Below are 20,122 nucleotides of genomic sequence, written 5' to 3'. Positions count from 1 at the left end.
CATATCATCCTCAGACTGACGGTCAGTCTGAGCGAACTATTCAAACTCTTGAGGATATGCTCCGATCTTGTGTTCTTGATTTTGGAGGTAATTGGGATTCGCACCTACCTTTGATCGAGTTCTCTTATAATAACAGCTATCATTCCAGTATTGGTATGGCCCCATTTGAAGCACTTTACGGTCGTAAATGCCGCTCCCCGATTTGTTGGAGCGAAGTGGGTGAAACTCAAATCACAGGACCCGAACTTGTTCAAGAGACAACCGATAAAATCGCCAAGATCCGTGATCATCTGCTGACTGCCAGAAGCCGACAGAAGAGTTACGCAGATCGTAGGCGAAAGCCTCTCGAATTTCAAGTTGGTGATCTTGTTCTCCTCAAAGTGTCGCCTTGGAAAGGTGTTGTCCGCTTTGGGAAGAAAGGTAAGCTTGCTCCTCGTTATGTTGGTCCATTCAAGATTCTCGCGCGTGTGGGAAAAGTTGCCTACAGACTTGACCTGCCGCTCGCGCTCGGTAATGTGCATCCAACGTTCCATGTTTCCAATCTCAAGAAGTGTTTAGCTGACGAGAACCTTCACATTGCACTTGATGAAGTTCAAGTTGATGAATCCATGCATTTCATTGAGAAGCCTGTTGAGATTATGGATCGCGAGGTTAAGCAAACCAAGCGCAGTCGTATCCCTATCGTGAAAGTTCGCTGGGAGTCCAAGCGCGGAGCCGAGTTTACATGGGAAAGGGAAGATCAAATGAAGATCAAGTACCCGCACCTGTTCTCTGCGCAACCTACTTCGAGATAAATTTCGGGACGAAATTTCTTAAAGTAGGGGAGACTGTGACATCTGCCCCGATCCGACCCGACCCAGGTACCCGTTTCTCTGACCCGATCTCTCTTTTATTATTTAATATTTATACTTATATTTTACTTTTAATAATACTATATATTTTCCTTCCCGCCTCTCTCTCTCTCTTTCTTTCCGCCGTCCCGTCCCTCTTCCTTCTCTCTTTCCGCCTTCTTTTCCCTCTTGTCGCCGTCCCGCCCTTACGCCTTGTTTCCCTCTTTGCTTGTCCTTTGGTTCTTCCCGCCTAAGGATGTCTGCAGCTCCACGCGCCAGACTCCTTATATGGAAGCCTGCGTGAAGACATCTTGTTCCTGCGATGCGTGAAGAGAACTCTTCTCGCAGCGCGCTAAGAATGCATGTTCTTCCCGCAATGCGCTAAGAATGTATGTTCCTCCCGCGATGCGCTTAGAATTCTTGTTCTTCACGCAGCACGCTAAGGATTTGTGATTCTTCCCGCAGTGCGCTAAGGATTTTTGTGCCAGCCTTCGCGCTCGCGCACTCAGCCTTCTCGCGCTAAACCTTTGAGTTTTCTTCTGTTTAATCTAGCCGTTTGCTTTTGTGTTGTCTTATCTGTTGTGCTGTTGACCTAACCTATCTAATGTCTGAATAGTTACTTTCGGCGCAGCATGCGTACCAACCCCCATTGGTTGGTAGAAAAAGTGACTGACATTATCTTTTGAGATCTGCTTTTGCCATGCTTGACCAGTACCTTTATCTGAACCGCCCATGCCTGTTACTGTTTCCCTGACAGCTTTATCTTGCCCCCTGCAGCTGCCATATCTTTTGATATCTTTTGCTTTTGGAATCTTTTGCTTTTTGAGATCTTTTCCCCTTTTCTAGGGATTATGTCTCCTAGGGTTTTTCTATAAATAATAATAATATTTCATAACACATCACACACAAAACACTTAATCTCTCCTGTTCTCTTGCTCCTTGCTCTCTCTGCCGTCTTCCTCTCTGCCTCCGTCTTCCTCCTTGTTCTTCCTGCTTTTCCGGTAATATATATTATAATTTACTTATTAATTATGCTAACTTATAATCAAGACTTAAAACAAATCATTAAAACAATAATCTTATTTATAGGTTAACTTGTGCTTGTTTAAAGTTGGTTCTTGCTTTATCTATCACCGCATCGTTTATCATGTGAGTTATCTCGTATCTAATCCCTTTTTATTTTAAATGCTTTGGGATGTTCATGTGTTCATACAAAACTTGAGTCTTAAACTTGTTTATGAACTTTAGTCGCGCAGTATCCCATGTGTTGAGGACGTTTACTTGGCTGTTTATTTGTATGTGTGTATCATTAACCGCTTTGTTCGGCCTATTCCGCAGTTCCGTTGGTACCATTAGTTGAACACGGGAGACCTATCGTTTACGGTTTTCTTTGTTTACACTTGCACAGATGTTTTCTCGTTTTTATGCTCAATTGGGAGCATGGATTGAACTATGATCTATGAACTATCTTAGGCTTGATCACAATCTGATTACACCCTTGTTAAACTCTAGACATACACGTGTTGCGCGCAGATTTACTATGATTATCTATGATTATCTATTAAACTTGATTTCTCACCAACACGCAAGTGTTTGACGTTTATTTTAACACATGTTCAGGTTTGCAGTAGCTGTTTTGGAGCTTGTGGACACGTAGGACGTTTTTACTTTTGGACCTAGAATTAAAATGTATCAAGACAAGTTAATGTTGTTTGAATGTTATAATTTATAATATATTGATTTATGTTTGATTTATGTTCTTTATTTTCCCCGCTGCGCGTGCGCGATAAAATGTGTATTAATAAATATTGACACCAATAGTGTCGCGAGTAATGAAGCAATATGTGGCGCCCCGATGTATAATCCGCCTTTGGTCGGGGTGTTACAGGTGGGGTATGATAGTGTTGCACAATACTCCCCCAGTCCCATTTTAAATGTCTATCTTTTCATTTTTTGTTGTCCCAATTTAAATGTCATTTTTATACGTATAAATTTAATTTCTAGTTTTGTCCTTATTATTACATACTCACTAAGTTATTGTCATTTCAAAACTCATTATTATCATTAACGTGAAGGACATTATTGTCATTTTAAAGCTCATAAAATAAAATAATAAGATATTTTTTAATTCATATGTTTTGGGTCCCATAACATATAATAAGGGAGGGAGAAGAGTAATAATTATGTAATAATAAGTGAAATTGTGTTTTGAAATTGGATGAATATAGGGTTCTTCTAAAAGAACAGTATTCTTTTTGAAAGCTTCCAGCTTTTCCCTTTAGATTCTCTCGAGTTTCATCACCCATTCAACTGAAGAGCTTGTACAGTACAACTCTCTTGTGCTGACATCATCTTTGATTAAACTGCTGGTATTTGATTCTTTGGCTTTCTCTGTTCTTCCAAGGGTTTCTGCATGTGGGTTTCTTGAATTTTGTTAAGAATATCAAGAAACCCATGTGGGAGTTTATAAAAATGTGATGATTTTGAAAAAAGAAACTTGTTTTGATTTGGGTTTCTTGATTTTTTTTATAAAAATCAAGAAACCCATGTGGCACTTCTAAAAATGTGTTGGCTTTAATAAAAGAAACCTGTTTTGATTTGGGTTTCTTGATTTTGTTAAGATAATCAAGAAATCATGTGAGAGTTCTGAAATGTGATAAATATGTGAAAAGGAACATGCTTTGATTTGGGTTTCTTTTGTTTTGTGGCAAAGATTGACCTAAACTTAATATATGCACATAGTACTGCAAAAGTTCTTTGCTTTTTATATATTTTTGTTGAGTTAAAAAACAATTTTTTTTTTGTGTTGTTCTTCATTCATTTCTTACCATTAAAGAACCTTAAAGTCTGGTAATTAGGCTATTTAGCTGCTTTGTGTGTAATTATTACGTCTTTTTCGATTAATGGTTCATAAAACTTGCAGGTTACAAACTAACAATGAAGTTTATGTGTAAAGAAAGTTGATTTCTATATATATATGCATTGGAATTTTGCTAGAATGAGGCTTGAATTGTGGCTTGGATTTATGTTAGGTATATCAGCCAGTTTATCTAATCCAGTTGGTAATATTCATTTCTCTCAAGTCTCAACTACCAAAAAATAATGTCAAGGTGACTTTTTGGTCAAACTTATGACTTTCTGTTTGACTTTGATACCTTCATCATCATCATCATCGTACTCAGTATATCCCAAATTTCCAAACTTTGATACCTTAGTAATCACAAATTTCCAAACTTTTTTTTTGTTGTTTAATGTTGATCACAGTTTCCTCAGATTTATGTTTATTTCTTGAATTTGCAGATGCATTTGTAGGAATAAATATTGCCACTAACAATTCAAACCAACTTTCGCCCGAACAAGTAGTTGCAATCCTTGTAGCCCATCACATAACACACGTTCGCCTTTTCGACACCAATGCACGGATGCTTAATGCACTATCCGACACCGGGATTGAAGTTATGGTTAGTGTTCCCAATAATGAAGTCTTGGACATTGGAAAATCACCATCATCAGCCGCCTCGTGGGTTAACACACACGTGGCGGCATTCAAACCCGCCACCAATATCACCACCATTGCGGTCGGTATTGAATTCCTTTCCTTAAATCCAAATGCTTCCGATGTTCTTGTTACAGCCATGAACAATCTTTATAAAGCTTTAGTTGCTGCAAATCTAAATGATATTAAAGTTTCAACCCCTTTATCAATGGATATTATTATTAAGCCATTCCCGCCATCAACAGCCACTTTTAACATTTCTTGGAACTCAACTGTTTATAAAATTCTTGACTTTTTGGTGAACACCAGTTCTTTTTACATGTTAAATGCATTTCCTTATGATAGTTATGTACAAAGCAACGGGGTTTACCCGATCCAATACGCTCTTTTTCAGCCACTTCCGGTGGTCAACCAAATCGTTGACCCGAACACACTTTTCCATTATGAAAGCATGCTTGATGCTATGGTTGATGCAACTTATTATTCTATATCCGCTTATAAGTTTTCAACAATCCCTGTTATCGTGACCGAAACGGGCTGGCCATGGTCTGGTGAGGCCAATGAAAGTGACGCCACGGTGGAAACCGCAAAGACTTTCAACACTAACTTGATTCAGCGGGTTCTGACCGGGTCGGGCCCGCCGAGTCAACCGGGAATATTATTAAACTCGTTTATTTACGAGATGTTTAATGATGACAAGAAGCCGAGCTATGGTGTGTTTTTTAGGAACGGGAGTTCGGTTTATGATCTTGATTTTGGTGGGCCCACGGGTAATTTTTCGGGTGGGTTTTGTGTAGCGAGAAAAGGGGCGGACCCCACTAGTTTGCAAGCTGGTTTGAATTGGGCGTGTGGGCCAGGGCAGGCAAACTGTACGGCTATTCAGTTCGGGCAGCCGTGTTACCTGCCCAATACGGTACAAAGCCATGCTTCTTATGCGTATAATGACTATTACCAAAGAAAGCGCCGAGTTGGTGGAACGTGTGATTTTGGTGGGACCGCCGTGATTACTAATGCTAATCCGAGTATGTGCCCGTAAATCTTCATATCGTGTATAATAATTTAGGAGGTTGTATGCTTAAAAAATAGACTGACAAGAATTCTATTATATTATTCTCGTGTAGGTTATGGATCTTGCATATTCACAGGAAGGTGAGCAAACACGAACACGTAAACCGTTATTTGGTCACTATAAATGTCTTAGTTTAATCTTAACGTGTAAAAATCACTTTTGAACAGTTCAAATTCGAGTGCTGGTGGGATCGGTCCGCCGGCATCTGGACCAGCGGGTCCCACGGGGAGTGCATCACCGCCTCATCGGGTTCTTGAAACCGGGTATATGAGCTTAGCAACAGTTGTGACTTGGTGGTTGTTAGATGTGTAAATTTTTCTGTAGGCTTGTATAGGTGATTCTTTTGGGACTCACATTAAGAAAATCAAGATGTGTAGATTTTTGTGTAGGCTATTCTAAATTAATTAATTGTTTACATTTTGATTTGATTAATTATAGTAAGATGCATCAGTGTTTCCAAATCATATTATTTTTACATGGAAGGTATAGATATATAGTACTATAGTAACCACATACTTTAAAGGTGGTGATGGATTGAGTGATTTGAGTCTGCTAACAGAAGTCTTAGATTTCAATATAGCTTGTAATAAATTTTTTTTACCCCCCTTGAATGTCACATCTGGCATGTCCAATGTAAGTTGCCTTCAGGGGCGGAGCTACCCACGTGGGTCCGGGTTCATCTGAACCCAATTTCTTTAGTTTTAGTTAGAGCTTATAATTATATTAAAGAACAAATTTGAATGTCACATCTGGCATATCCAATGTAAGTTGCCTTCAGGGGCGGAGCTACCCACGTGGGTCCGGGTTCGTCTGAACCCAATTTCTTTAGTTTTAGTTAAAGCGTATAATTATATTAAAGAACAAATTTGTTCTTATGGCCATTGAACCTATTAATATTTTGAACTCATTAATTATGAAAATTTTAGTAAATAATTTTCTTATAAAATCTAAGAAATTATCAAAATTAGAGAGTGCAGTGGCATAAAACGAAAGAAAAAAACCTAGTGTTAAATTAAAGGCCCAGATGCTTCATTTGAAATAAATTAGTGACTTACACAATAATAACCCATATAATCTATTTAAGAGTGGGACCCAAACGAATTTAAAAGTTGCCCGGGTACCAATTATAGAATGACAACATTTCGGCTTTAGTGTAACTGATTACCAGGAGATTGTCCAAAGCCTACAAGCCGCATAAACCCATCTTACCCGAATTCGAATTTTGGAATAGTGATATTCACCCCTAATAGGGACAAAAACTTGTTGGAATCGAATGAAGACCCTCGGGAGTTTCCCACAAATTTTTTGTTACATGCATGGTTCGAATCCAATTAACATTTAAGACCTAATTATTCATTAAATAAATAAAAAAAATGAATTTTAAACACACGAATAAAGAAACCATTGGTCTTCAAATTCCTCACAACCTCGTCTTTGTTTAGCTCGTTTGACCCTTACTCAACGCGATCAACAATCATCAGTATTCTGCTTGACATTCAACTTCGATTTCGAATCCACATAAAATCAAATCCCACTTGACTTGACAATTATGACTCCATTCAAAAATTCAACATGAGTAATTAAGGTTAGTTTTCCTTTTTTCTTGTTCTAATGTAGTAATGTTTTTAAGCTTGATTATGATTTTATAATTTATGAATATTTTTCATTGTCACTTTACTAGTTCATATAATTATATGTTTATGTGTAAATTGTAATGTGTTTAGACTCGCTATTAAGTTAACCAATTAAGGTATTGTGTTGACATTTAGGGTTTGTTCCCGATTTTTTTAAAGGAAAGACGACCAACATGATCTAAAAACTTTGATGCGACTCGACCCGAAAACTGTGAAGTTGCTCATTTAGGGATTACGATTTATGACACAGCTCAACATGAAAACTTTGACGTCAGATAACTTATATGCCATTATATTGCTTATCGTACCATTTCACATTCATACAATTTTCACGTTATTACAAGATTTTATCTAAAGAACAAGCAAAATAAATAACTCATTCACACCGTCCCTTTGGATTTCTTATATGACACTTTAATTTGTCCATTTTATAATTAATTATACGTTTTAAAATCCATACTTTATTTAATTTCATTATACTTAAAATTTATATGATATTTTAATAATTATTAAGAATTTTCAACTAAAATCTTTGTTTAAAAAAATGCCAATTTTTATATTTTTCTAAAATGAAACTTTTTTAAAATTTCTCAATCTTTTTTAATCTTATTTAAGAACTTTTATCTACTATTAATTGCTTGAAGTTATAGTCATACTCTTAATTCACAAATTGAGAAACATATATTCACAAATTTTATCACTAAAACTTATATTTTATTACATAGTGTTAATGGGTTGGTATAATTTAATGATTTAACATTTTTCTTTATTATTATTATTATTATTATTATTATTATTATTATTATTATCGTTCAATATGGGGTCACTAGTCACAAAAAATATTCGTTATGAAAATAATGGCCGGGTGGAGCCTGCATTATAAATTATGTACCCCTTGTGTCATAACACACATCTTTTGTCACATCCTATAACTCAAGTACTCTTCTACTATGCCCGGAAATTTAATTTACTTGCTCCTCACACTCTTAGTCCTCACAATGTTCACTCACACTTTCCCTACACCCGGAGAAGATCCCGTCTTTCTAAAATCCGTAAAACGAAACCCGATGAAGCTCCAAACCGAAAAACTAAGCCACTTTCGGTTCTACTGACACGATACCATTAGCGGTCCCAACCTGACCGTTGTAAACATTGTTAGACCACCAAATAACAACAAAACGTCAGCCACCGGGTTCGGTATAATTAACATAATGGATGATGCATTGACCGAAAAACCCGAAGCAGGGTCAAAGTTATTGGGGAGGGCACAAGGGTTTTATGGTGTGGCATCACAAGAGGAACTTGGGTTGTTGATGGCTATGAACTTTGTGTTTTGCACTGGGAAGTATAATGGGAGTACGTTGACGGTTTTGGGGCGGAATCCGGTGTTTGAGAAGGTGCGAGAAATGCCGGTTATTGGTGGGAGCGGGCTTTTTCGGTTTGCTTAGAGGGTATGTTCAAGCAAGTACACATAGTTTGGATCTCAAGACAGGAGATGCGGTAGTTGAGTATAATGTGCATGTTGCATTATTGATGATGGTGTTTTTGTTGTGTTTTGGAATGTGATGACTCCAACACTAGTTCTTGTCTTTAAATTATAGTGGCTTGTACTTATTATCACGGTGTCTGTTGTATGACTCATAAAGTCTTGTACCACTTTGAAGTTTGATTTTCTTTTAAATAAATGAAATTCTTTAGTGTCATTGGATTAACTGGTCGATCAATTTAATCATAGTAAACGTTAAGCAAGTTTGGAATGTGCGGAGTGCATGCTTTCTTTAGTTTACTATGATGTTAGGGGCTTTCTAACAAACGGGGGTCTGGGGGCAGCGCCCCCGGTTGCGGGGTTCTAGGGGTAGCAGCCCCTAGCAGGATCCAAGGGGCAGCGCCCCTGGCTGGGGTTAAGCTGCCAGGTCAGCTTGGAAAAATTTTATTTTCGTTAATATTGCTTCATTAAAATTTCATTAGAAAAATGAATTTTATGATTATGTCACACATAATCATAAGTTTAATTTGGAGTTTATTTATTTAACGAATTTTGAATTTTGAATAGATAACTGCTTAAAGCAGTTATCTAACTTTGAAACTGCCTGGAAACTGCCCTAGGGTTAATATATCGTTCATATTTGGATTGACGTTTTCTCGGGTTCATCTTCCTCACAAATTCCATACGAAATTCTTGTCTAAATTTAGAGTTTTATCCGATTAAAGTATTTTGGAGAACCACCAAAATAACTTTTAATCTGAAAGTTATCACACGACTCTCTAAATAATTCATGTTGCTATTTTGAAATCCCCAACAAGTCCTGAGTGGTGAAGACGCGGAGGGCACTAGGGAGGATAGGAGAGCCGAGAAGTTGACGTAAGTTGTTGCTCGTTTACCTTCTGTTTCAACGTAAACACTACTTTTTCATCATTGAAATAATAATTTGAGCTAAAGTTTTAACGTGTAGAAGTATGCGATTTTAGTAAACTATATTTTCTTTATCTTGAGAGTTCTAGGTGGTTTTAAATAAGATGAGCTGAGTCAGGTTGTACTATAGTTCGGTGCGTAAAAAACTTAAGCTTACCTTTTTTTTCTAACTTTTCTAAAAATTTTGTATTTTTACACATTAATATATATAATTAAAAAAGTTTTTCTTAACATACACATAATCCATTACCTATAAACAACTATATTTTTAAAATTCTCTTTTATTTGCTATAGCAAGTGAACCAAGACAGATCGAATTCCCACCCACCACATGGCATGAGATTAATCCCACTAGTTACTTATAAATGTGACAAATTAAAAAAATAACAATATACTTTGTAATACCAAAGTGGCTAAATAAATTAAAGAAAACAAAAGAAACTAAATATAGTCTAGCCCGGTTAAGACAACATAGTTTGGTCAGAGTGAGGTACCGGTACTCTTCAAATTCAGAGAGTCCGGCAGTCTAAATACAAAAAAGTCATCGTTAAAAAGAAAAAAGAAAATATATAGTTGGTAGATGTTGGCTTATAAATTAGGTGCCATGGTACCCCCTAAACACACCACTTCTTGCATACACCTCACGTTCCATGGCCAAAAATGTCCCATGTCTACTTCTCACAATCCTCACCGTGTTCACACAAACTTTTCCGGCAGCCGGAGAAGACGCCGCCTTTCTAAAATCCGTAAAACTAAACCCAATGAACCACCAAACCGAAAAACTTAGCCACTTCCGGTTCTACTGGCCCGATATCCTTAGCGGGTCCAACCCAAGCGCATATAAAATCGTACCACCATTGGCAAACAACAAAACCGCAGCCACTGTGTTCGGTCAAGTCAACATGATCGATGATGCATTGACCGAAAAACCCGAAGCGGGGTCAAAGTTACTAGGGAGAGCACAAGGGTTTTATGCATTGTCATCACAAGAGGAAGTTGGGTTGCTAATGGCCATGAACTTTGTGTTTACCACTGGGAAGTATAATGGGAGCACGGTGACGGTTTTGGGGCGGAATCCGGCGTTTGAGAAGGTGCGGGAGATGCCGGTGATCGGTGGGAGCGGGCTGTTCCGGTTTGCTAGAGGGTATGTTAAGGCAAGTACACATAGTTATGATAACAAGACTGGGAATGCGGTTGTTGAGTATAATGTCTATGTTTTGCACTTTTGATCTTGTTGTCTTTGTGTTACTTGAATTATTATAGTTCATTGATCATTCCACTTTTATTATGTTTTTAACTTTTGGAATGTGATGAGGAATGTTTATCTTTTCTTGTTAGTTTTTATTTCACGTATAGTTGGTGTCAAATAACAATCGTGGTGTCATGTCATGATTCATGATGTGGTCTTACTTTATTAGCAAACAAACTTTAAAGGTTTCTTTAAACGTCCATCACTTAGAAAGAGTATGACGCTCTCGGAACCTCCCACCTTATGTCACGCGTCACTCTTTACATTCTAGAAGGTTTGACTTCAAGATCATCCTAGGTATTGTACAAAAAGGAAGTATCTTGGTGAAAGTGACATGCAGCCAATAAAAGGACGACAACGCATCATCAATGGCCAGTTGTTTTATCCACTAACTCCCCATGGGCACGCATGACCCCACTGATTGGTGGATCTCCTGGCACAACAATTGGTCCACCTCCTTCTCTCTTTCCCTTCGGCTATAAATATCATCCTAGCACCAACAGTATAAGGATCTTCCTCTCAACTTAACTATCCCACTGGTACTTAGTTCTCTTATATTTATTCTTCATTTACCCATACTGATTCTCACGTCGAAGGGTGGTTACGGGAAGACCCCCCATCCCTTCTCCTTTCGTAACGAGCTTATGACGTTCTGTTTTGCAAGTGTATCCACTCAGATTAACTGGATTGTGCACCACTCCCTCGGGAAATACTAATTTTAACCTTATGACTAATAACCTAGGCCGAGAGTTAAACCAGTATTTCTTCAGATATATAGAGTGAACACCCACTATGACAAAATCTGGTTGTGAACGGATTTAAACTTAAACTTCCCTTCTAATATAAATTGAGTTAAAAGCTCACTGGCTTACACATATTCCCTTGATAATTAAGATAGTTTCATATTATTTTTTTATGTTAGAAGTTTGGGTGTTGAAAGATGGAGTAAGCAATTATTTGTTCAAAGGTTTAGATCTAACTTCATTCATGAAATCTTAAATAAAATCATCACTAGGTGTGAGAATAATCAAATTATTAAAACAAAAATATTTCTTTTAAAGATAATAAGAGTTACTATTTACTATTTCATAACAACAATAATCCCCTAAGTTTAGTTAACATTGTCTTTGTTAAGGTTATATTTGTCTTGCAAACGAAAACATCGTAATTATTTCACTTTAAGGAAAAGAAAGGGTCATACAAAAACTGATTATAAACATCTAAAATTACGATTGGGGTTTTAATTTTAAGTTTCTATTGGTATATTTATAAAGTTTATTTTTTAAATGACGAGCATATACCTTCTAAAATCTACTCATAAAATCCATCTATAATCTACTTATTTTTTTTTTACTCAAACCATACTGTTTTGATAAAGATAATGCCGTATTATGTCACTAGGCGAAGAGGTCATCTATGGCTATAAAGTTGACTAAAGTTTTGAATTCGACAAACCAAAACCTTCGTATGCTCCTAGAAATCCCAGTCAAAGTACAAAAATTAGTCAAAGTATATTAGTTAGGCTTGATTATAACTATCTTTTTAATTATAAGTAAGATAAATGATTTTTTCAAGATTTATTTATCAGGTTTTATTAACTTCCTTTATCTTCTTCTTTTTTTTTTGTCGTCGTATCATCATAGTTATAGCTCTTGTGCCACCACAGTGGTAGCACTCGTGTTGTCGCAATCAATGCTTTTGTCGCCATGACCTTTTTGTTTCCCCTTTTTTAGTCGTTATGACCTTAGATTCGTCGGTGCCATTTTCCGCAAAAGAGTTTTCTTATAGTTAAGTTTTTATAAGGTTTTTTCTTATATCTTTTAAAATTGTGCATTCCTATCGTTCCAAAATATTAATTGTTTTTTGCTATGATCTAAACACATGATTTACTCCACTCTGATTGTGGATGGAGTATTCAGAATGTATATTCGTTAAGGTTGATTGTAATTATTTTTATCATAATTATGTGAAATGATTTCATCAGGTTTCTATTATGACTATTACAATTGTGTCAACGTATATAGTGATTAACAATATATAATTTGTTAAAGTTTTCGTTTTATTATAACTGAATCGATTGAAAAGAGAGGAATGCATGCCAACATTTGAAGACCACCCAAAACGTCTTCTCTACCCAACTTCCCCCATTAGTTTCTCTGGATTTACTCACAAATCAAAACCACACTTTGAATGGTTTATGACTTTCTGTGCATGTTCACCCGTGTATCTTAAACACTAGAACACTCAAATCATTTTTCTATGTTTTTACTTTGATCAATTTACCTTAAAACACTTATAAAGAAAATGAATGTATTCTTCTAGAGTGCAATTTTAGAATACCTACGTTTTGTGTCAATTAATTAAAGCATTTCCAACCCATTTTCCATCCTTATCCTTACAATTTAAGAAAATCACACAAAAACATCACTTGATCTTATTCCCGCTCCCATAACTTTAGAGAAAACAACTAGAATCCTTATATTAGGGATTCGCTATCCGTCTCCCAAATTCAAGATATCCATACTTTACACAAGAGTAGATGTGGTTGGTAGAAAGGGTCTTTCCCCATCCATAAATGTACCTACACCATACGTCAGCTGGCACATGACACGACAATTGACCAAAAGGATGAATACATACACATTAATGAAAGTATGACCAGGAAGCGTCTACGAGTTTCTTGCATGTATATTATCAAAGTATATTCTAAAGAATTTCTTAAAAGCTTAACTAAAGTGACATCTAACGGTTACTAAAGAAACTTTTGGGGCTCATCATAGGTCTCCTGGAATACTGGGAAAAATTGATTGTATGCATTGGACAATAAAAAACCGACTAGTTACATAGAAGGGGAAATATTTTTGCGGCAACTAAGGCTGTCCACCATAATGCTTGAGGTAGTTACTTCACATGACCTTTGGAATAACCAAATCAAACATTGACATCAACATCATAAATCAATCATCAATATTCAAACAATATTGTTAAATGCCTCTCACAAAAAAAAATAAAAAATCGTAATATACATGTGAACTTCAAGTAATCATCATACCGAGTCAGCGTAGTTCAAATACGTCACTTAAAAACAACTTAGCTCGTAAACAAACCAAGTTCAAGCTTACCTATTTTTTAACATCGACTTTATTTGTGTGACAGCCAATCACACTCCCTAATTTTGGAGAGCACCGTTGCGCCATTCCGGCCATACTGTGTTGTCTTTACTGGGTCCACGCTTGGCTTGGGCGTTCCCCAGTAAACCGTACATTCGACTGCCTTGATATTCGTCGTGTCATCACAAAATCAGAACTCTTTTGCATAACACAGTGAGACTAAAACCCGGATGGACTCGGTATCCGAAGCGATAACTTTAAACAAGGCATTATTATTATTATTATTATAAAGTGTTGGGTAACATGAAGTAAATTAGTTATATACCATTCTCCCATAAAAAACGCAACCTTAGGTTTTCATGATACATACAAACAGTAGTAATTAGCAGCAGTTTTTCTTTCTTATTAATAATATTATTTTTATTGTTATGAATGGGTTATAAAGAATGCCGGAACTGCGCAGTGGCGTCCGCCGTCGTCCTCCGGTAGTTAACAACAACAAGCGATCGGATCATTTGGTCGGTAATTACGTCAAGACACGTGCCGCAGCAAGAAAGGAGGCCGCTGCTGCTATTGCTGTTGCTCAGGTGAATCAACAGCAAAATAATAAGAAGGAGACGGTGATTGTAATATCTGAGTCGTTGGAGAAAGTAGTAGTGATGGCTAGCGGCGGATTGAGTGGTAATAGGATTGAGGATTATGACGATGAAGTTGAAGGGAATACGCCTCCATTTCCTGATAGGGTTTGTTTATTATTATTATTAATTATTATTATTATTTGTTTTACAAATTGTTGATTTGCAGTTAATTTGTTGAATTTTGCAGCAACACATGTGATTTTGTTGAATTTGAAAATAAAAAATATTATGAAATTTGTTAATAATTGAGCTTAGTATAATTAACTTGTCCAAGTTAGCAGCTAAACATGTGATTTTGTTGAATGTGAAAATAATAATAACAATAATGTGAAATTTGTTGTTAATTGAGTTTAGGATAAGTAACTTGTTCAATTTTGCAGCAAAATATGTGATCGTGTTGAATTTCATAAAAATATTGTGAAATTTTGTTAAATTTGAGTTTAGGATGATTAGCTTGTTCAGTTTTGCAGCAAGGCATGTGATTTTGTTGAATTTCAAAAAAAGTATTGTCAAATTTGTTGATAATTGAGTTTAGGATAAGTAATTTGTTCAGTTTGCAGCAAAACATGTGATTTTGTTGAATTTGAAAATAAAAAATCTTGTGAAATAGGCTGATAATTGAGTTTAGTATAATTAACTTGTTCAATTTTGCAGCACAGCATGTGATTTTGTTGAATTTTTGTGAAATTTGTTAATATATGAATTTAGGATGATTAGCTTGTTAATTTTAAAGCAAAACATGTGATTTTGTTGAATTTCAAAATAATAATAATAATAAAATAAAATATTGTGAAATTTGTTAATATTTGAGTTTAGGATAATCAACTTGTTCAATTCTGCAGCAAAATGTGTGATTTTGTTGAATTTCAAAATAATATTGTGAAATTTGTTGATAGTTGAGTTTAGGATGATTAGCTTGTTTAGTTTTGCAGCAAGACATGCGATTTTGTTTATTATTATTACTTATTATTTGTTATACAAATTGTTGACTTGCAGTTAATTTGTTAAATTTTGCCGCACAGAAATGTGATTTTTTGTGAAATTTGTTAATATATGAGTTTAGGATGATTAGCTTGTTAATTTTAAAGCAAAACATGTGATTTTGTTGAATTTCAAAATAATATTGTGAAATTTGTTGATAAGTGAGTTTAGGATGATTAACTTGTTCAGTTTTGCTGCAAAACATGTGATTTTGTTGAATTTGAAAATAAAAAATATTGTGAAATTTGTTGATAAGTGAGTTTAGGATGATTAACTTGTTCAGTTTTGCTTGCAGCACAGCATGCGATTTTGTTGATTTTTTGTGAAATTTGTTAATATATGAGTTTAGGATGACTAGCTTGTTAATTTTAAAGCAAAACATGTGATTTTGTTAAATTTCAAAAAAAAAAAAAAGAAATAATAATAAAATAAAATATTGTGAAATTTGTTAATATTTGAGTTTAGGATAACCAACTTGTTCAATTTTGCAGCAAAACATGTGATTTTGTTGAAATTCAAAATAATATTGTGAAATTTGTTGATAAGTGAGTTTAGGATGATTAACTTGTTCAATTTTGCAGCAAAGCATGTGATTGTGTTGGATTTCAAAATAATATCGTGAAATTTGTTGATAGTTGAGTTTAGGATGATTAACTTGTTCAGTTTTGCAGCAAGACATGTGATTTTGTTGAATTTCAAAAAAAAATAAAATTTTAAAATAAATAAATAATAATAATAAAATAAAATATTGTGAAATTTGTTAATATTTGAGTTTAGGATAAACAACTTGTTCAATTTTGCAGCACAACATGTGATTTTGTTGAATTTCAAAAGAAAATATTGTGAAATTTGTTGATAAGTGAGTTTAGGGTGATTAACTTGTTCAATTCTGCATCACAACATGATTACTGTAGAGGAATGTAGTAATGCTGGATGGTATTGTGTTAGTGATCCATGCAATTGTTCTTCATTTATAGTGTCATTTAGCTTTATGAATTAGGGATTTCACTTGTATTCCCACCATATGCAAATATGAAAGTTGGCTCAAGTGATCTGATTGTGATGTCTGTCGATATTTTTTTAATCTTATATTTGGCGAAACATGAAAGGTTTATGTATTTTGAAAGATCATTGTGAAATTTTGTGATACTAGAATTACAATCCTTGTTTTTATGCGGATTTTGATTGTTTCTTGCAAATAATTGAGTTTAGGATGATTGTCATACATAAATGCAGTAATGATGCTTGGTGATTCATGCAATTGTTCTACATGTATATAATTATTGCCACTAAGCTTTATGAATTAGCGATTTTACTTGTATTCCCACTATTTACAAACATGAAAGTTGTTTCAAGTGATCTGATTCTGATGTTTGTCGCATACTTATTTCATGACAACATACTTTTGGAGTCACAGACTTATTTTTTGATCTTTATTTGGTTTATTTTCAGGTTCAAGTTGGTGGATCGCCTATATATAAGGTTGAGGGAAAGTTAGGGAAAGGTGGATTTGGTCAGGTATTTGTAGGCCGATGTGTTAATGGTGGAACCGAACGCATATCGGGTCCTGGTGCCACTGAGGTAATGTTATTGTACCAGGCAAAGAAATTTGGATTTTATGCAAATTATTTGTTACATAAAGCTTATTTCCATTTGTTGTCGTTGTGACAGGTGGCTATTAAGTTTGAGCATAGAAACAGCAAAGGTTGCAGTTATGGTCCACCATACGAGTGGCAAGTTTACAAGTACGTGTGCTTTTTTATTTATGTGCTTTTTTATTTAGAAAGCTAACTTTTTTGTTTTAATAAAATTTAAAAAGTGTCATTTTGCTTTTTGTTAAACAGTACTCTGGGAGGCTGTCATGGAGTGCCTAAAGTTCACTATAAAGGAAAACAAGGAGATTATTATGTGATGGTATGAAAAACGATAATATGTTGTTTCTTGTTCATCTAGATATAACGTGACATAACATAGTATTATTACAGGTCATGGACAAGCTCGGACCTAGTTTGTGGGATGTTTGGAATAATTCTGGTCAAACGTGAGTTCCTAAACTTGTGACAAATTATTTTATCATGATATATTCATTTATATATTGACTTTTTTGGGTCAAATCATTGTTAGGATGTCATCAGAAATGGTTGCGTGTATAGCAGTGGAGTCTATATCGATTTTGGAAAAAATGCATTTAAGAGGGTATGTCATTATATTTATTCTCTTATTATTATTTTTTACATATGATTGTATTGAATATTATTATTCTATTTAGTTACGTGCATGGAGATGTAAAGCCGGAAAACTTTCTTCTTGGTCAAAAGTCAACATCTCAAGAGAAGAAGCTATTTCTTGTTGACTTGGGGCTCGGTAAGACATTAGATATCTCATGATGGCCTTTTCATTCTTCATTTTCATTAAATAACTGTTAACAGTTAAATACATTTGTATATTAAATGCAGCTACCAAGTGGCGAGATGGTCCCGGTGGTCAACATGTTGACTATGATCAGAGGCCGGACATGTATAGGTAGTATTCAATTTTAATAACATTTTTTAGCTATATGTATAATATATGCTTGATTTACAGAGGAACGGTTAGATACGCGAGTGTACACGCGCATTTGGGTAGGACCGCGAGTAGACGAGACGATCTTGAGTCGCTTGCTTATACGCTTGTGTTTCTTCACCGTGGTAGACTACCTTGGCAAGGTTACCAGGTATTACTTGTCCAACAAGTTAACTTTTAACACTTTTGATTAAATATAATGATACTAATTATTGGACCATTTGTTAGGGTGAAAATAAATCATTTCTGGTTTGCAAGAAGAAGATGACAACGCCTACTGAAGTATTATGCGAATACTGTCCCGCTCCATTCAGGCAGTTTATTGATACAGTTGTGAACATGAAGTTTGACGAAGAGCCCAATTATTCAAAGTTAATATCTTTGTTTGAAGGCCTGCTAAGCCCAAATCCTGTCGCCAGGCCCATTAACACAGATGGTGCTCAAAAGGTGACCCATATTATCAATTTTTGGTTTTTATGAAACAAATATTTACTCTTTCTGACCTCTTTTAAAAATTTAGATTATATACCAAGTCGGGCAAAAACGAGGCAGATTAATTCTTGATGAGGAAGATGACGGGCAGCCTAAGAAGAAGACCCGAATGGGAATTCCTGCAACACAGTGGATTTCAGTTTACAATGCCCGACAACCTATGAAACAAAGGTACATGACATTTTTGTCAAAATAAGGAGTTATACCATAAAAATTAATATTCTTTCTTATTTTTATGAAGAGCTCCCTCTGAATTGGTAAAAACTAAAAGAAAAAGTCATTAAACTAGTTTTTATATATTAAAGTTCCTAAATTTGTCTATTTTCAGAGTAACAAGTCGTAATTTAAAAAATAAATAAGAAGTACGTGCTTTTTAGACAAATTTAGGGACTTCGTTTATATGAAAATTAGTTTAATGACTTTCGTGTTTTTGTTACAATTTGAGGGACTTTAAATACACTAAAATGACTTTATCATGAAAAAAAACATATTAGTTTTCTTAGTGACCCTAAAAAAGTAAAGATAAAAATGTTTGATAAAGGCTGTACATTATGCTTTATATTAGGTACCATTACAACGTTGCTGATGAAAGACTGGCACAGCATATTGAGAGGGGAAATGCTGATGGTTTACTCATTAGTTCGGTTGCATCTTGCTCTAACTTGTGGGCCCTAATAATGGATGCTGGAACCGGTTTCTCTAGCCAAGTTTTTGAGCTGTCACCTATTTTCTTACACAAGGTATCTGTAAAACCGTTCATTTTAATGCGTTCTAGAATAAGCGTATATAGGGTTGTAAACGAACCAAACGGAGCATGTTCGTGTCTGTTTGTTTAATTTAACCGAACAAACGATAGAGCATAAACGAGCAGGGTTTTCTTGTTCGCGCTTGTTTGTTAAGGAAATGAACATGCTCGTGTTCGTTCGTTGGCAGTATAAACGAATGGTTCACAAACATAGCTGAGCGTAGATGAATGAGCATAACTGAGCTAAAACTAGTTGAAAGTAATGTGAAGAACAATGTATTGGGCCTAAAAAGGTTACCAAAACTAGACTAAGTTGTAACGGGCCAAACAATTTTGAATGAAGATGCAAACAAATTTAAATGAGTGAACGCCAAGGGAAATAAATGAATGAACGAGACAATGATACATGTGTTCATGTTCACTCGTTTAACTATGTACACAAACATAAACGAACTTTCCGTCGAACAGTTCATGAGCATTTCACCGAACGCTTGATTTGTCTACAGGAGTACAGGCCTAAACAAACAGCTGCTAATTTTGTTGTTTTTTGATTATGTTAATAGGAATGGATTATGGAACAATGGGAAGAGAATTATTACATAAGTGCCATTGCGGGTTCAAGTAGTGGGAAATCTCTTGTGGTTATGTCTAAAGGTTTGTAGACTTGCTAATCGTTATAATTAGTTAATAATAATTTGTTAACGTGATGGTTAAATGACGAAGTTGCTCTTGTAGGGATGCAGTACAGCCAACAGTCTTACAAAGTAAGCGATTCGTTCCCGTTCAAGTGGATTAGCAAGAAATGGAGGGAAGGGTTCCATGTAACCTCCATGGGTACTGCTGGTACACAGTGGGGTGTAGTCATGTCCCACAATTCTGGTTTCACTGATCAGGTTAGGGTTT

General features: G+C 35.3%; 2 protein-coding genes and 2 pseudogenes across 2 annotated transcripts; all 4 read left to right on the top strand.

The window, feature by feature from the left end:
• The first annotated feature begins 3,162 nt into the window (after nt 1-3,162).
• LOC143598047 (glucan endo-1,3-beta-glucosidase 4-like) lies at nt 3,163-5,924 on the top strand. Its single transcript, XM_077076368.1, has 5 exons — nt 3,163-3,199; nt 3,754-3,892; nt 4,131-5,348; nt 5,448-5,475; nt 5,563-5,924. Exons 2-5 carry the CDS (start codon nt 3,808-3,810, stop codon nt 5,705-5,707), a joined length of 1,476 nt encoding a protein of 491 aa, XP_076932483.1. The 5' UTR covers nt 3,163-3,199; nt 3,754-3,807; the 3' UTR covers nt 5,708-5,924.
• A 2,055-nt stretch (nt 5,925-7,979) lies between these two features.
• LOC143598044 (dirigent protein 22 pseudogene) lies at nt 7,980-8,595 on the top strand (annotated as a pseudogene).
• Nucleotides 8,596-10,092: 1,497 nt separating this feature from the next.
• LOC143598046 (dirigent protein 22 pseudogene) lies at nt 10,093-10,671 on the top strand (annotated as a pseudogene).
• A 3,576-nt stretch (nt 10,672-14,247) lies between these two features.
• On the top strand, nt 14,248-20,112 carry LOC143598053 (casein kinase 1-like protein HD16; the record flags this gene model as incomplete). Its single annotated transcript, XM_077076373.1, has 14 exons — nt 14,248-14,544; nt 16,873-17,001; nt 17,092-17,165; nt 17,265-17,334; nt 17,406-17,461; nt 17,545-17,616; nt 17,690-17,784; nt 17,877-17,943; nt 18,004-18,133; nt 18,211-18,429; nt 18,503-18,645; nt 19,040-19,214; nt 19,783-19,873; nt 19,955-20,112. Coding segments are annotated over exons 1-14 (1,776 nt in total), but the record flags the coding sequence as incomplete, so codon positions are not given.
• Between the last annotated feature and the right edge of the window lie 10 nt (nt 20,113-20,122).

The sequence above is a fragment of the Bidens hawaiensis genome, unplaced genomic scaffold, assembly GCF_021521415.1.
Source record: "Bidens hawaiensis isolate Kalapana, Puna unplaced genomic scaffold, B.hawaiensis_p1.1 tig00049487_1, whole genome shotgun sequence".
Classification (NCBI taxonomy): Eukaryota; Viridiplantae; Streptophyta; class Magnoliopsida; order Asterales; family Asteraceae; genus Bidens; species Bidens hawaiensis.
The sequence above is the reverse complement of the archived record's forward strand: the minus strand, read 5'-3'. Positions and strand labels throughout refer to the sequence as shown.

Bases quoted from the DNA above. Each gene is read 5' to 3' on its own strand.
- LOC143598047 (XM_077076368.1), top strand. From the start codon at position 3,808: ATGCATTGGAATTTTGCTAGAATGAGGCTTGAATTGTGGCTTGGATTT. The intron at 5,349-5,447 runs GTATGTGCCCGT...ATTCTCGTGTAG, and splicing joins GATTACTAATGCTAATCCGA to GTTATGGATCTTGCATATTC. The intron at 5,476-5,562 runs GTGAGCAAACAC...ACTTTTGAACAG, and splicing joins TCTTGCATATTCACAGGAAG to TTCAAATTCGAGTGCTGGTG.